This window comes from Tinamus guttatus, unplaced genomic scaffold (assembly GCF_059628265.1).
Source record: "Tinamus guttatus ecotype Peru unplaced genomic scaffold, ASM5962826v1 Tinamus_guttatus_pri_ptg000240l, whole genome shotgun sequence".
NCBI classification, from domain to species: Eukaryota; Metazoa; Chordata; class Aves; order Tinamiformes; family Tinamidae; genus Tinamus; species Tinamus guttatus.
This window is the reverse complement of record NW_028288774.1, coordinates 3,458,630-3,475,138: the sequence shown is the minus strand read 5'-3', so window position 1 is coordinate 3,475,138 and position 16,509 is coordinate 3,458,630. Positions and strand designations below refer to the sequence as shown.

General features: G+C 45.0%; 1 protein-coding gene across 1 annotated transcript; it reads right to left on the bottom strand.

Annotated features, from left to right (window-relative positions):
• Positions 1 to 620: 620 nt before the first annotated feature.
• On the bottom strand, positions 621 to 11,128 carry TRAF6 (TNF receptor associated factor 6). The gene is made up of 6 exons (XM_010221390.2): positions 10,702 to 11,128; positions 5,359 to 5,509; positions 4,619 to 4,777; positions 4,381 to 4,452; positions 2,626 to 2,703; positions 621 to 1,687 (listed from the first exon to the last, which is right to left on the bottom strand). Exons 1-6 carry the CDS (start codon positions 10,995 to 10,997, stop codon positions 806 to 808), a joined length of 1,638 nt encoding a protein of 545 aa, XP_010219692.1. The 5' UTR covers positions 10,998 to 11,128; the 3' UTR covers positions 621 to 805.
• Positions 11,129 to 16,509: the final 5,381 nt, after the last annotated feature.

Genomic DNA, 16,509 nt, shown 5'->3' with positions numbered 1-16,509 from the left:
GAATACACACTTACATAAAGACCGCTCAAATGACGAGGATTTGGGGATACTCTCAGGCCACCTTTCACACATTTCTTCAGTGAACTCAGCTCAGAGTCACTTAGCTTCCTGCACAACATGACCACGGGTCTTTCACAAATGCTAGTACCAGCTCTACATCAACATGCAGCTCCCTGAAGCTAACTTGACAGGAAGGAAGCATCTCCTCTCACAGCACATCTCGCTTTAGGTGAGGTCAACAAAGCCTTACCCTGACCTAGGATTTCACGCAAAGCACAGCCAATTCTGAGCTCCTGATGAGTCAGCATAGAAATCATCTCAAACCCAAGGCGAATCTTCCCTGAGATCAGTAAAACAAAACAACCCCCCACAATCCTCAGCATTACTAATTTAAATATTTCCCTGCTACAGCATAAGTACATATGTTCCAAGGCACAAAGGTCTTTTCTGATGTGACTTAGCCTCACCAAGCAGAGATGTCCAGGTACTTCCATAGGATTCTTCTGTGGGCAATTAACCTTTGATTACTGACAACATTTCATTAGCTTGCCACACATGTAGCTGTGTACATTACAAAGAATGATAAGTAATGTTTAAACACATGACCCCCAGATAAAAAATCTGTACCAGAGACATCAAGTTCTGTTCAGGTGAAGATCAACCACATTAGCTTGCAGAAGGACACTGATTCACACACAGAGTCTTAAGATCTTTGCACGACGAGTCTACATAAACAGAGAAGGATGCTCACAATCTGTGCCTGAACATGGTGAGCGGCTCCATTCCTCCGTTTAAGGCTTTAAGGTTAGGCAGCCCCATCAGTACTGCGAGCTTGAAACCCCTCTCTGCGGAGACTGTTAAAGTCCAGCCGCGTTAGGACCTCGCAGCGCACCAGGAGGGTATCATCCTTCACAAAGGTTCTCTGCTTCAGGGTTTGCAGGTGCATGAAAGTCACATAACCAAAACCTTTTGGATTGCGGTGAATTGTTGGTCTCTGGAAGGCCAGCAACTCTGGCTTGGCTTCCATGACTTCTTCGTGATTTTGCCTCTCGGGTCCTTCTGACTGATCCAAAATAGAAAGCCGTATCGTGCCTTGGAAAGGCCAGGGTAGGTGGCTGTCATATTCTCCTTGCATAGTGTGGACAAACAGAGATATAAAGTTAGCGCAGCGCTGAGCACTCGGTAACTGGATGTGTAGGCGCAAGCACAGCTTGTAGCCAGGTTTTCCAGTATAGAAGCCAGGACTGTGCATCACAACAGGTCGCTCTTCTTCCTGGGCTTTCTGAAGTCCACTGAAGTTCTCAATCTTCCAGATATAAATACCGTTACACTGTTGTGCCTCCATTTCAGTAATTTTCCCCTCCAGATTTCGGATGGTGCGTTTGAGCTCCGCCACGTGAGTATTCTGAGTCTCCATTTTAGCGATCAGCTCTCTGATTTGGTGATCTTGCCTCACCAGGCGACCTTCCAGCTGCTGAATAGTTTCTTTGAAGTTTTCGACTTCTGGGTTGCAATTGTATGGGGCGTGCGAGACATGGGAGAAGACAGTAGGCTCAAAGGGGAGGCCATTGATAAAGGGTATGGGATTCGCAGCCGTAGCGCTGATGTTTTGAAAACTTTGAGCCATCATTCTCATGTGAACCTGTGTGAACTCTTGCATGTGTCGCGCCTGTTCATTCCTCTGCATCTGCGATTTAACATGAGGCACAGCATTAGGAACACAGGGACTTTATCTGCAATCACAACTTAAAAAGGGCTCTGGGGAAAACTAAATTGCTGTTTGCTTTCACATCCTTATGGGAGAAGAAACGGGTTGTCAATCAAGTACAGCAATATGACAGAGAAGCATTTTAGTAAGAGAAGAAGCCAAATCACCAAAGGAAACAAACTGAGAAACGTAAGAGGTGCAAGTTAAAATAGACAAATATTTCTCAATTCAAAAGAGCGGCAGAGGGAAAAAGTATTAGGGATCCTCCCATGCTAAACATGTATTTGGTAATTTTCAGTGCTCTAAATCAGCTTTGCATTCTCTTCCCTGAGCTGCTGCAGTGACTTCTAACTCCCAAATGCAATAACAAATAAGAGAGCTGTGGGGAAAACAATGAATAAGAAAATGCATTCTTAGAAAGAGTGCACAACCATTCCTGTATGAAGGGAAAGGAAGGAAAAAAAGGAAAGTAAGCGTGCAGTTTACTCAAATTAGAGCATTCTCAGGTTTCCTTTGCTGCCTGCTATGTGTCTTTGGTCACAGCAAGAAATGAAAAAGACTATTGGAAAAGAAATGAAAGGGGAGAACAAACAGACAGATTACAACCCAAACATAAAATTGGCCACAGAGATAGCGGTTAAATTTGAACAGCGCTTTTGGAAAGACCAATACCAGATGAACAATGAGCATCTTAAAATAATAAAAAGTATGTGTGTCTGCCCTTTTTTTAGCTTACATTTTATATTTTATTTTATTTTTTATTTATTTTTCTAGTAATCCAAAAGAAACTGAAAAACTCAAGGCCCACATCAGCGGGTACCCTGACAGTTCCTATCATCAGCCAAAACTTACAGAAATAAGAAAAAGAAGAACAAAAATGCAAAAATATGCCCCAATGGGGAAAGACAGGTACCTACCTTCTCTGGGCACCCAAAGGCACTGTAGAAACAGGGTATAGGTGCTGTAGGGCAGTCGTTGGCATAGTGGTTGGGCATCTACAAGACAGCAGAGCGCACGTCACTGTGGCTCCCGTCAAGCACCACTCTAACTCCACACATAAATAGCGCATGAACAGATATCACAAAGAATGAGCCACGCTCCTACGGGCTGCTCTTGAACAATGTGCACCACCGGTAAAATCCTATAAAGGAGGCACGTGCTCCACGTGCCTCCGCTCCTATAAGGCGCGTGAATCCCTGGCGAAGCGCCCGCGCGCTCTGTGTGCTTCCGCTCCTATAAGGCTCGTGTAACCCTGGCGAAGCGCCCGCGCACGCTCCTCACATCTCTGCTCCTATCAGGCGCGTGAATCCCTGGCGAAGCGCCTGCGCGCCTCTGCTCCTATAAGGCACGCGCATCCCTGGCGAAGCGCCCACGCGTCTCCGCTCCTATAAGGCGCGCGCCCCCCATGCTGTGCGCTGCATGCTCCTCCGCTCCTATAAGGCACACGTGCTCCGCGCGCGTCCGCTCCTATAAGGCGCACGCATCCCTAGTGAAGTGCCCACGTGTGCTCCACGCGAGGCGCCCACGCCCCTTTGAAGCGCCCGCAGCCCTGCGAAGCATGCGCGCGCTATGCGCACCTCTACTCCTACAAAGCACGCCCCTCTGGTCCTATAAGGTGCACGTGCTCTGCGCGCCTCCGTTCCTTTAAGGTGTGCAACCCACCCGAAGCACCGGCGCACGCTTCACGCCCCTCCGCTCCTACGAGGCACGCACGCTCCTGAAAAGTGCGCACACTTCGCCCACCTCTGCTCCTACATGGCGTGTGTGCCCCTGTGAAGCACGCACGCAGTATGCGCCTCTCCACTCCTATAGCACGCGCCCCTCCGCTCCTATAAGGCACACGCACCCCACCGAAGTGCCCACGCGCCCCTGCGCTGTCCCCTGTGAAGCACCCACGTGCGCTCCGCACGCCTCCGCTCCTTTAAGGTGCACATGGCCCTGTGAAGCACTCCGTGCTCCCCTACTCCTCTGCGCGACTCCGCTCCTATAAAGTGCGCCCCTCTGCCCCTATAAAGCGCACGTGCTCCTGTTAAGTGTTCCGTGCACCTCCCCTTCTATAAGGAACAGGCACACGCTTCTATGAAGTGCGCGCTCCGTGTAAGGAGGACGCGCTCCACCCATGTCCCCTCCTGTGAAGCATGTGTGAGCCCCCGTGCGCCCCACAGTCCCTGCCCCTATAAAGCACACGCCACCGCTCCTGTAAAGCCCGTGCTCCTATAGAGCGCACGCAGTCCTTGCACCCCTGCTGCTATGAAGCACACACCCTCAATCCTATCAAGTGGGCACACGCTGCATTCACCCTGGCTCCTATAAAGCGCGCGCCCCCACTCCGTGTGCCCCCACTCCCATCAAGTGCGCCCGCGCTCCCATCAAGCACACCCCTGCTCCCATCAAGCGCACGCTTGCTCTGCGTGCCTCCGCTCCCACAAAGGATGTGCGCCCGCCACACACCTCCAATTCTATAGGGCCCGCAGGTGCTCTCCACGCCTCCACTTCTATAACGCGTGTGCTCCCCTGCTATAAACCATGCTCTGCTCCTATAAAGCCGCACGCTCCACTCTTACACAGCTCCATGCACGTTTCACACACTCCATTCAGATACGTGTCCACGCGCAGCTCCGCTCTTGGGTAGTGCCCCGCACGCCCCGCTCCAGACAGAAGGCCAGTCTTACCTGCTCCCTGATGAGGACTGTATTGCAGTATTCACAGAACACATTGGCTAGTGGACACGTTTGGTCGTGCAGCTTCATTATGATAGGGAGAATAAAAAGGGAAATGCAGAGTTAACCATGTCACACACATTTAACAATGAAAGGGTGATCATCTTTGCTAGCATTTTCCCTGTTTAGTAACCATTTCATATGGTCAACTTTGCTATATTTGCCAGCAGCAAGAGTCTTTTCTCAGTACCTCTTTATCCTCGTAAGCAAGGGACGTGGCACAGTTTGGACAGCAGACCTGACGTCTCGGGCACTCCTGCGTCATGTGCTCTTTGACATGGTTCTTCTGGAAGGATCCTTGGCACTGCGGGCACTCCATGGTGGAGAAGTCACACTGCAGCTGGTGCTCCTGAACAGGGCAAAAGGAGGATTTGATATTACAGAAAGGTGCCACCTCCCAGCTGTCCCAGTGCCATAGGAACAGTCTATGGCTCCTGCCTCCGTGCCAGCCAACACCTACATCCCTGCAGTGACTTAGCTCTGACAGCTGCTCACAGCCCCCCTGCTCAGGTGGGGACCTTCCCCACTCAGAGCTTTAACAGGGCCCTCTAGCAAACTGAGCTGCACCCTTAGCTGTACAGCAGTGTATTCTTTTTTTCCCAAACCAAGGAACTATTTCCATTTCATCAAAACTATCTGACTGCTGTGCGGAAATACTAAACTGACTTCATGCAACTTGTACGCCAATAAAGTTCATCCAAAGGCAAACAAGGATTATCCTAAAGACCAAGATGTATTAATATAATTTTTCATGCACAATGTTGTTCACTTGTGAATGATCTAACTACAGTTATACTAAAAACAAACAGTTCGGCTTGAACAAACAATACATTGAATGAGCATAAACAGACATCAGGTACAACCACTTATTTCAAGTTAATTTGAATTTTTACTTTCCCAAAGTTCCATATTTTCAAAATTCATTCTCACCTCTAAATGCCTCAATTCCATCTTCATACAGCAGCCCTTGTTGGGACACCTCACCGTTAACGAGAGGATTTCTCGTTTAGCAAAGTTGTCAGGAAATAGCTGATTTTCAAGCAGAATTTCATTGTCTACTGGACATTTGTGACCAGCATCCCTACAATGTAGAAAAGAAAAAGATGGAGACAATGAAAAAAGATTCCAAATTTCCTGTACTATACAAAGCAAACCGGAGAAACTGCCAACACACAAGTTCCACTTGAGGTGGCACTAAGTGATTGCAGCATTTTTCCAATACAGCAGTTTGTAACTGGAGAAGTGCTCTGCTGGATGCTCTGCAAATAAAGCAGAGGAGGATACAGAGAGTCTGAGGAGCTAGGGTCCCACTCCTGTAAATGCTTCACACAGCTCTAACATCAAAGAAACTCTCAGTTATAGATCTTTGAACCTTTACTCCTTTCTGTTGCACTTCTTAGGTGTATTACTTTCTTACAATGGCCAAGCTGCTCCCGAGTTGGTCCTCACAGCAACCTATTTCTGCACCACAACAAGAATTACAGGGAAGGTGACATTAAGCAGCGGCACTGCATATGGGAGCAGGTGTAGTATCTCTTGTCATCTTAAGAAGTGGCCTGAGATGTAAATACAGAGGTGCACCAAGCCTGGGGAGCGATGGGGATGCGGAGGCGCACACAGCTGCCTGGGCAAGAGCGGTGTGCGGCTCTGTTGGGTTCTGGTGGCCTGCACATGAAGTCAAGAGTCACCAAAAGCATAAGCAAAGAGGACCCTCTTCCCCTGCAATTTTCCTTAAGAATTATCCCATATTAGCTCATTTCTGAAAGCAACAACACACACAACTAAATAATACAGTTAAGGTACACAAGGGCTCAAAGTCTGAGCTACAGTACTAATGGAAAATAGCAATAATACAGAAAAATACATAGGGTGGAAAAAAAAAGTCTGAGAGCATTTGTGGCAAATAGATCAAAGGCCAGATTGTTGCTTCTGCTTGAAAGGGTGAAGAGAAGGCAAAAGCTGGTGGGCTGCAGAGGACAGGAAGGAATCTGTGATCTCTGTGGGATAAGGAAAGAGCTGGTCAGCAACTACTTTATCAGCAACGCAGCAAGAGGAAGTGGGGGGAAAACACAAGACATCTCAGAAAGAGACAAGGAGCTTCCTTCCCAGGGCCTTGTGCTTAACAGCTACTTTGCCACAAGCCAGAGAGTTGTTCTCCTAAAGACATGGAAAAAATAAAAGGCTGGCACTCCATTTCATCTCACAGCCGCCTTGGCAGTGCTCAGCCATGCCACAACCCCCACACCTTCCCCTAGGGCACTGCCAAACTACAGGCAACCAGACTCACTGCGTTCTGCATGTGACAAGATCTGAGCTTAACAAGCTCTTTTGGCAATTGAAGGCTTCTCAAAGAGAGGAGAAAAAAAAAAAAAAAAAAAAAAAAAAAAAAAAAAAAAGCTTCCCAGCTACAGGCACAACTTCCTCTGCATGGACAATTACAGTCAACACAATCACGCAGCTGAAGAGCTACTCAGCAATTCCTTGCCCACCCTGTTAAACAGTTAAATTCCTCAGTCCTGGTTGGGAAATGGGGAAGAAAAACAGGCATTTTTTGTCTTGATCAACAAAAGGTTGTGACAATCTCTTAATAAACAAATAATATTTAATGTAAAAAAAAAATCATTCTCTGTTCTCATTTTATTTTGGCACAAGCTTCTCAATGACATCAATCAATATTGTACTATAGACACTACACGACCCAAATCAACGGCACTGCCAAATTAAGCATCCAGTGGAGCCATTGCACTTAGAACTGAGTCTGGCACTTGAAGCACTCTGCTCTTCTTTCACACGCATCTCAAACTTGACTTCAGGGGGGAATTGAGGCAATATATTTGCTATTAAACATCTGAAATATCTACCTACAGTCTCCAAGATGAGGGAAAAAAATTGCCACCTGGCTCAGTGTTCACCGAAACGGTTAATACTATCCATAGAAGGAAGTGAAGTAAAAGGAGGAAAGGGTGTAACCCAAGCAGGAGCTTCTGGTTATTAGCACTGCTTGTAGATCTGCAAGCACTCCACTCATGTAAAAGGGAAGCGAAACCATTTCCCATATCTGAGGCTTACGGAGGAAGCTTTTCTACCTGCTATGAGGTATGTTAGGTTCTCAGCACAAACTTGTCACCTTAGTATGAAGGTTTTGAATGGCTGCAAACAAGGGCCCCTTTGTGGGTAGCCTTAAGTTCCTTTAAAGCCAGGAATGTGGTCGTCCTTGAAGCGACTGGTAACTAGACATTCCTAGTGCTCAGCAGAGTTGAGCACTAATTTACCTTCAGGATTTGTAGACTCACACTCTCAGGGGAAGAATCAAGCTAAAGAAGGAGATAAAAATTATTGTTGCCAGGAAATGCTGCAAGCTCAGAGGTAATGAGGGGCTTGCAAATTTAATGGCCTTCATTAATACAAAAACCTACTTGTGAGCTTACAAGCACATAATATTCTGTCCACTATCACCTTGAGAATTTAGGCTGGAATATACAGAACAAAGGCTAAAAAGTGAAGTCTTAGTTTAAGCTGCTTGTGCATTATCAGGTGGATACGCACCCATAGATGACTTTAGGTTTTTTATATATATATATACACACACACACACGGCATAGGTTTACTATTGCTTTTGTATACCCCATCTTCACGCTAAGCTGACTTGTGATTCCTTAAGCACTAAGCACTGCACTTGGGCAAGGTCTGGCTTATTTGTCGCAGGTGCAGCAGTGTCATGAGTGAGGCAGGGAGAAGGGTGCTCTCACAGCTCTCACAGTAGCAGAGCACTGAGCACATCTCAGCTTCCTCAGCTGATCCATGGGCGCTTTTGCACAGGCAGAACATTCTGCATTTTCTAGATAACCAACCTGCACCCCTTTTCTCAAAAGTATCTATTAAATTGATGTCAACAAGAACTGTGCTTGCAAACAATTGCAGTAAAGTTTGGCATTTCCCAGAAAGAAAAATTACCCACTGTTTTGCTATCATAAGTAAGGAACATAAAATTAAGTTCATGCTTCTGTAACCAGCTCCAACACTTTCCCTTCTTGGAATGCCAGGAAGAAACATTATCGGCATCAGACAGAACAATGACAGAAGCTACAAAGAAGCCCAGAAACCCACAAAATATTTCATTCAGAAAACACATTTGTTGGCATGCAAGTAATTTACATACACTGTAAATGCTGACCTATGCATAAATGGAAACTGAACAGGAATACAGATGAATGAAAAACCAACCACAGAATCATAGAATGCTTAAGGTTGGAAGGGACCTCTAGAGATCATCTAGTCCAACCCCCCTGCACACGCAGGGTCACCTAGAGCACGTGGCACAGGACTGCATCCAAGCGGGTTTTGAAGATCTCCAAAGAAGGAGATTCCACAACCTCTGGGCAGCCTGTTCCAGTGCTCTGTCACCCTCACTGTTAAGAAATTTTTCCTTAAGTTCCTGTGGAACTTTAGATGCTTCAGTTTCTGGCCATTTCCTCTAGTTCTGTCGGTGGCCCCCCTGAAAAGAGACCAGCACCATCCTCCTCACTCCCTCCCTTGAGGTACTTATAGACACTGCTCAGGTCTCCTCTCAGCCTTCTCTTCTCCAGGCTGAACAGGCCCAGCTCCCTCAGCCTCTCCTCATAGGGCAGATGTTCCAGGCCCCTGATCATCCTTGTAGCCCTGCGCTGGACTCTCTCCAGCAGCTCCACATCCCCCTTGTACTGTGGAGCCCAGAACTGGACACAATACTCCAGATGCGGCCTCACCAGGGCTGAGTAGAGGGGCAGGATCACCTCCCTCGACCTGCTGGAGATGCTCTTCTTACTGCACCCCAGGATCCCATTGGCCTTCTTGGCCACAAGGGCACACTGCTGCCTCATGGTCAACTTGTTGTCCACCAGGACACCCAGGTCCCTCTCTGCAGAGCTGCTCTCCAGAAGGTCAGTCCCCAGCCTGTACTGGTGTCTGGGGTTATTCCTCCACAGGTGCAGGACCTTGCACTTGGCCTTGTTGAATTTAGTAAGATTTCTCACTGCCCAGTTATTCAGTCTGTCCAGGTCCCTTTGGATGGCAGCGCAGCCCTCTGGGGTATCGGATACTCCTCTGAATATCCAGTTGGGCTCTGACTGACAGCCCAATCGGGAAAGCACTATCCATTCTGTATCCTAAAAAAAGTAGTGCCTGGGAAAAACAATGTTATAAGGCAGTGCTGAAAACAATCTTATGATCTTATGCGTAAAGGTATGAAAAGGACAGATGGCATTTATCTAATTCTGGCATATTCCGATCTAAACGCGCAGCTTCAGAGCTCTAACAACTGCAATGATCTTGTATACGCAGTACAGTAGGGGAATTTAAAAAAGAAAAACAAACCAATTTCTACTGTGGCATTTGAGCTAAGGGAGTAACTATTTTTAAAAATATATATATATATGATTTATGCTGAGGAGTTCCAATTCTTGCTGGCAGGAGTGAGATGATGACAACACACTGGAGCACATTTCACCTGCCACTGACCCCTCCCTCACTTTCAACCATTCATTCTTTGCAGCTCAGACTCCTTTCTTCCACATCTCATTCCCACTGCCCTGCCTACCACCTAAGCAGCTTTTAAGCAAAGCTACTTTCCTTCCTTCAAAGCAGACGATTGTTAAGGGAGAACAGAAAACAGGAAATGCTGCGTCTGCACCACCTCATCTTGCTTATCAAGCGAAGCAATCACAAAGAAAGGTCGGCTTGTATAATCCTGGGATGAAGATGGAATTCATTTGGAGAATTTGACTACAAGTTTTTTTTTCTTTTTACTTTAATGCTTTCTCAGTCAAAATTTTATACCCATAACCTGAGTTAGTTTGTATAAATGGCAAAATATCTAATGTACTTGCAACCTGCACAGTGTAGAGTGGTTCCTTTTTGGGATCTTCACAGCCAGATTCTACCACACATCATCCCAAAAGGATTCTTTTGTGGATTTGCCTTTAATCCCTTAGATAAAAGAGCTTATTTCTTCCAAAACAAATTTTTAAGAGGACAAACATTCTTATTTTCAGACAGACACTTGGCCAAACTAAGTCTGGCAAAGAGAGAGGTATTGCTGTTTTATTAAAACTCACAATATTTTAGCTATGTGTGGTGTTTATTAGACAGCATCTTTATTGAATTACACGCTAAAGGAGCGGCCTCACCATTCATCGTGTGCACCTTGATCAGTTTTGTTCAGCTTTCACTGCCTCTAAACTGTTTTACTTTGGCAAGTGAACTTCTTAAAAGCAGTTCCCACAATTTTTCCATTACCTGATTGATTTGACGATGCAGCCTTTGCAGAAGCGGTGTCCGCACGGCGTCTGCACAGCTTCCCGAAGAGCCATCAAACAGATGGGGCACTCGTATTTGCTTTCCAAGGGCGGATCAAACTCCACATCATACCCTTGCGTTTCCTCTGTGAAAGAGCTCGGAGGGTTCCCGGCCCCGCTGCCAACGCTGACACTGTCCTCCTTGGCCCCAGCACTGCAGGCACTGGCCATGGCTGCGCAGCAGCCGCTCTCCCCGTCCCAGGCTCCACAGCTGCTGTCGCTGTGTAGCAGGCTCATAGCAGCAAATCGGAAGGCACTCGAAAATGCTCTGCAAAATCACAAGAAGATACATTCATTACAAATATTCCAAGATTCTGCTTTCCAGCAAGAACAAGCCATTTCTGTTTCCAAGCAGTAGCAGCAGAACACAGCACATGCCGCAGGACGGATCTGCACAAGCACTGGTTTTGTTTCACCCAATTTCTGTTACGTATCTTTTTACCTATCTTGTGAAAACACAGGAAAGAGCATCGTAGCCTGCCAGCTGAGTTCAAGCACAAAACACACACACCTTTCTGCAATCTCCCTCAGGCTACCTAATTGGAGTAAACTGGGGGATACTCTCTTTCCCAGTTATGTTTGCTCAAAATACCTCTTCTTCCTTTCCATATTATTTACTTTTAAAGCATTCAAACAAAATTAGTATGAAAAAATGCTACACAACACTAAGTCCTACTGATTGAAAATAGCCCAAGTTTAAATATATACTTCACAATGAATAAATGTTATTTAACATCTTTTGCACTGAGGAATTTGTGGTATAGATTTCCAGTTACTCAATAACACCAGTTTAGGTGCAAGCCCCCAAATAGCATGCAAGCCCACATAGCCAAAGAAAGCAGATGCTGTGCTATAAATGCAATTAAAACATGGTAGTGCTGTAACTGTCATCAGAAAGGTAATATTTCTATAGCTCAGAAAGCTGACCATTAATTAATAGTTTGTAAACGATTTTCTTGCTTTCCCATCCTTCTTTTGGCATAGCTGGGAGGGAGGATGGGGATAGGACTAACAATACATCATCCAAGCCATACTTCCCCCGGAAGGACAGAATGGCACAGCAAAGTTAAAGTTTTAGAATATTGTCTATACTGCCTATAAGGAGGCAAGAATATTGCCTCCTTTATAAAGGAGGTTTAACTCACACCAGTGAAATGACAAATACTTGCATCCCTAAACTAATGTTTGTACACAGAACAAGGGAACGGTGAGGAAAAGTTCGAACAGTTTGGTCATTAAGGTAAATAAACATTTCTTATCCGAGTCCTCGTGTTGTCAGTATTCCATAAGTGACCTCACCGGGAAGCCATCCAGAGGCACAGCCAGAGTACTGCGAGTGACAGAGGGTTACGAAGTCAGGCATGAAAAACCAGGTACCCATCAAGCTCAGATCTGATCTTTTGCACAGACAGGGAAAACTAGGATTAACCAAGAATTGCACTGTCTGGGTTGCTGTCCTGCAACATCACTGTGTGCAGCTTGGAGCAAGGGGCTGGAGGGTTACAGAAGTCACAGCTTTCACTTAAGGGAACTTTCTCTCCCTTTATCAGAATTCTAATGTAGCAAGTCATTTTCACCAAACATTCACCAATGAGAGTAGATAATTGTATTTTGCTATTCATTGTAAAATACCTGAAGAGAAAAATCAAGAGAAACGCTGATCACACAGAACCTTTACGAATATTTCCTGCAAGCATTCTTTGAACACATGCATGACTACAGAAATACACTTTAGCCCACCATTAGGTTAAACACCTTAACTATAGGCGATAGTTTCCTTAACTTCCTAGGTTTCCTTAATTAAGGTTTCCTTAAGTTTTAAGTCTTAGTTATAAGCACCTTATGGGCACCTTAATTATTGCCCATGCATGTTTGAGGTATTTTTGTTTTTCCAGTTAACTGGGGGGAAAAACAATGATTTTGTGTATCAAGCAATAAAACAGGCAAAGTTAACAAATTTAGGACAGTTAGAATCAAACCAGAGATTTTATTTCACGGTGTAAATATGTAACTTTGCATTATGTGGAAGTTGCAGAGGCAACTGAGGAATGAGGACTATGAAGAATATCCAAAGACTGTGTTCCTAACAAATACCACTGAGATACAGAGTCAGAGCCCTGGTTGCTAAGCTGGGCTGTGCTGAGCCAGGCAGCAAGGCCTCCTTCGTAGAGAAATCAGTCCAGAGCAGACCTATCCAGCCCTTGGCTTCTGTGCCTTTCCTCTGCCCCCCAAACATTATCTAGTGCAGTATGTGCTATAATCGAGTACAACAGCAATATCAACTAAACACCAAAGAGCCTCTCAAAGGCTGCCTGAAGCACAACCCTATGAGCTTAGTGCCATGAAACTGAGCAGCCCCCAAAAATTACTTAGAATGGAAAGCTAGGGATAAAGAGACAGAAACATTTAGGAACACGCTCTATGAAGGAAAAAGTTTTCAGATGGACATAGGTAGGTCTTTTCTGGAGAAAAGAGAAACTGATTCCATGATTAAACTGGCCTTCCTTCCCCCACCGTCTGACAGCAGCTGCAATCAACATTGGTTGAAACAAACACAAGCTCTATTTTGTGAAAAATCAGTAACTGAATTTGAACTCTCTTAAGTAGGATACCAGGATCTACGGGTCAATCCATGCCTGAAAATTCACATTATTCTATGCCACAAGGGGGTCCTTAGTTAGCCTAAGAGAAACACGTATCCCATCAGCAACGTAACAGGAATTCAGGAAGCAGCCAGAGCTTTGCCAAATAGGGCTGTCACATTAACTGACAAGTGCACTGGTTACAAGTTTCTTCCCTTGGACTCTCTCTAGACAAAAATACCCTGCTTGAAATAACATTCTTATAAAGAAGAAAACAGAATCTGACTCAGTATAACCTTAAGAGCTAAACACTGCAGATAAAAGTGCTGTGCAAGTGGTGTTCTACGTTTAAATTGTTCCTACAAGCAGGAGCAGCTACATACATTCAGTTTATGGAAACAAAAGTCATATACCAGGCTCATTTCAGTGAATGAGTCAGTGCAACCAGTCTGCATCCCGGGCTTGTGCAAAAATCCCCTTATCCAGTGAGGCAGTCCACTCTTACGTGGCCCTTTTTGTCTGCATGCAAGTAGTGGGTTCACAAAAACAACTGCAAGTACTCCTGTCTCCTCTTCATAGATAGGGAAATTCAGGGACAAAGATGCAATTTAAGCAAAAAGAGGTGATTCAGAGACAGATTTTGATCTCTGCTCACACTTTGAATGAATTTGCAATGGGATTTCTCCTACTCAGCTCTATTTCACCTTATCTGTGCTGGAAATTCTCCTCCCCCACACATATTTATTGCTGTGGGCAAGGCACACTGACTTTCAAATCAAAATCCACAATGTTCTTATCCAGATTGACAATCAAAGCCCGAGTACTCCACCAGAGTTTAAAACAATTCATGCAAGCTGAAATTATTTTAGTTGAAAATTTGTTTTGTTGCATTTATTTTTCTTTCTCCAGAAAGCACAGATTCCATCTCCATGTACAGAGCAGAGCTACAGCAAAACTAACTGCAGAAGAGTACAATGTTAATGCAGATGACAGGCCTCTCCCCGAGTCAGGCAGAGCAGACAATCTGCGAGCCCCCTGAAGCAGTTGTACATGTTTCTCTCCTGGGGAGCTTCAAATATTTTCAGCCTAGAAGAGCAAAGATTGAAGAATAAAACCTGTTCAGGTTTTGCTATATCTCACATTTCATGTAAACTTGCTACACTTTCTTTTTGATTACAGAAACAGTGAAGTAATACTTGGCAAACATCCCCTGAAAAGCACCTCAGTTTTTTTTCTAGTGATAATAGTTATTTTTCTTAATCTGTGCTGAACAAAATTGGACTAGTGAAATACATGTGTAGCTATATGCAATATTAATTTATAACATCCTGCCCGGGGCAGAGGCTTTAGAATTTATCCATTTTGACACTGCTGGTGTGACACATTAAACACTGCAGCAGCCTGTTCTATGGCGGTTTTTTTTGGTTGTTGTTTGGACAACATCAGACTAAAAAGCTTCACTTCAAGGAAAGTTGAAATTAAACCGGAATATTACATGGTGATTTTTCCCTTTGATACTGCAAGCTTTCTCAGGCAGAGCACGCCTGGAAATTAAGTTTGCTGATGCACTTGAAATGCCCCCTCCAGGAGCTCGGAAGGCACTCAGAGTGGCCGAGATGCCAGACACGGTTTTAGGGAGTGCAAAGGGGGCTCCCATTCCATCCCTCCCCAATATCCTGGCCTCCCAGAGGTGGTGCTGCTGCCAGGGCAGCAGCTCTGTGTGGGCTGTTTGGTAGCAGAAAGGAAGGTGCTTCCCAAGCCAATGGTAACACTCAGCATTAGTTTGATTGTCATTTATTCTGTTCCATCTCCAAGGATGGAACCTTCACATTTCAAAAACAGACAAGGCACAGTTAAGACTGTGCAGAGCTCCCGTACTCCTCCTCTGGCTTTTAAGTTTAAACCATAATAAAACATTTCCTCAGCAAGCAGCCTGTGCTACGGCGCTATTTACTGTGCTGCATAACAAACAGATTAGGTTAATCTGTGATACCAGTCAGGCCAGAACAGCAAACTCTTGCAAGAATAAGGTACCTCAGGATTCACAAAAAACCAACTACAAACTAGAATCCAACAGAAAAAATAGCATTTTAAATTACTATGTGTAGTAAAAGCCTGTACCCTGACTAGTAAAGTCTCATAACATAATGAAATTCAGATAAGACTGTTACAGATTTTCACACTCCACCTAAGAGTCACAGTATTAATCCAGAATCTTTGCTAAATCAAAATACCTATTACTGGTTCCAGAAAATATCTACTGACTGCCTGGGGTGCTGAACGTTAATTAGAATAACAGGAAAGGTCTGGGAGTACACACTGTGTTCTGTTTACACTTAAGTACAAAATGATATTTTTATGCGTTTGGTAAAAGAACACCATACAGAGTACCTTCGTTACTATGAAACAGAGCTTTCTGAACAACAAACATTAATATTGAATACAATTGATTTCCACATTATCTCTTTCTAATAAAATTCATACTGAGCAGCCGTATAACTACAAAAATCCATACAGAAGACTTTTCCAAGCCCGCCCTTACTGCGGTTCCCAACTGACCTGCTTTCAGCTCAGCCGCACGGAGCCTGTGGCGGACATGGCCTCCTCGGCGCGCGCACAGCAAAGCCAGCGGGACCTTCCTGCCTCTCCAAGAGACGTTTTGCACCTACAGAAATCTGGGTCATGAGACTGACAGATCAGTAGAGTGACTTGGGACGATTTGTTTATGAAGCAACCTTTCTCTGCCTATTCCCAAGTGTATAAATCAGTTCTCTACTGACACCTGATAGGCACTGTGCCCAGGGCTGTTGGCATTACCAGCTACACAGCCATCAGCAGCTTGGCCCCATCTGGGCAGAACAGATAAAGTGATGTAAGTTCATGTTAATTAATACGGATAAAACACCCCCCCATCAAAGCTATCAAAGGGCTAGACAAGCAAATGCACTAAGAGATTCAAGCAGAATTCATGGTTGCAATAAATCCAATTCCGTTTCCCTGTAGAAGCCTACAAGCATGTTCTAGTTGTTTTGTTGTGCTATTAGCCTTTTTAAGGCAGTAATTGCTAAGACTTTCTTGTCTCTTGGTTGACCACTGTAATTACTTGTTTTACATGTGACCCCAAGGAATTTAAATAAGAATTTGCTCTTGGCTTGGGGAGACGCTGT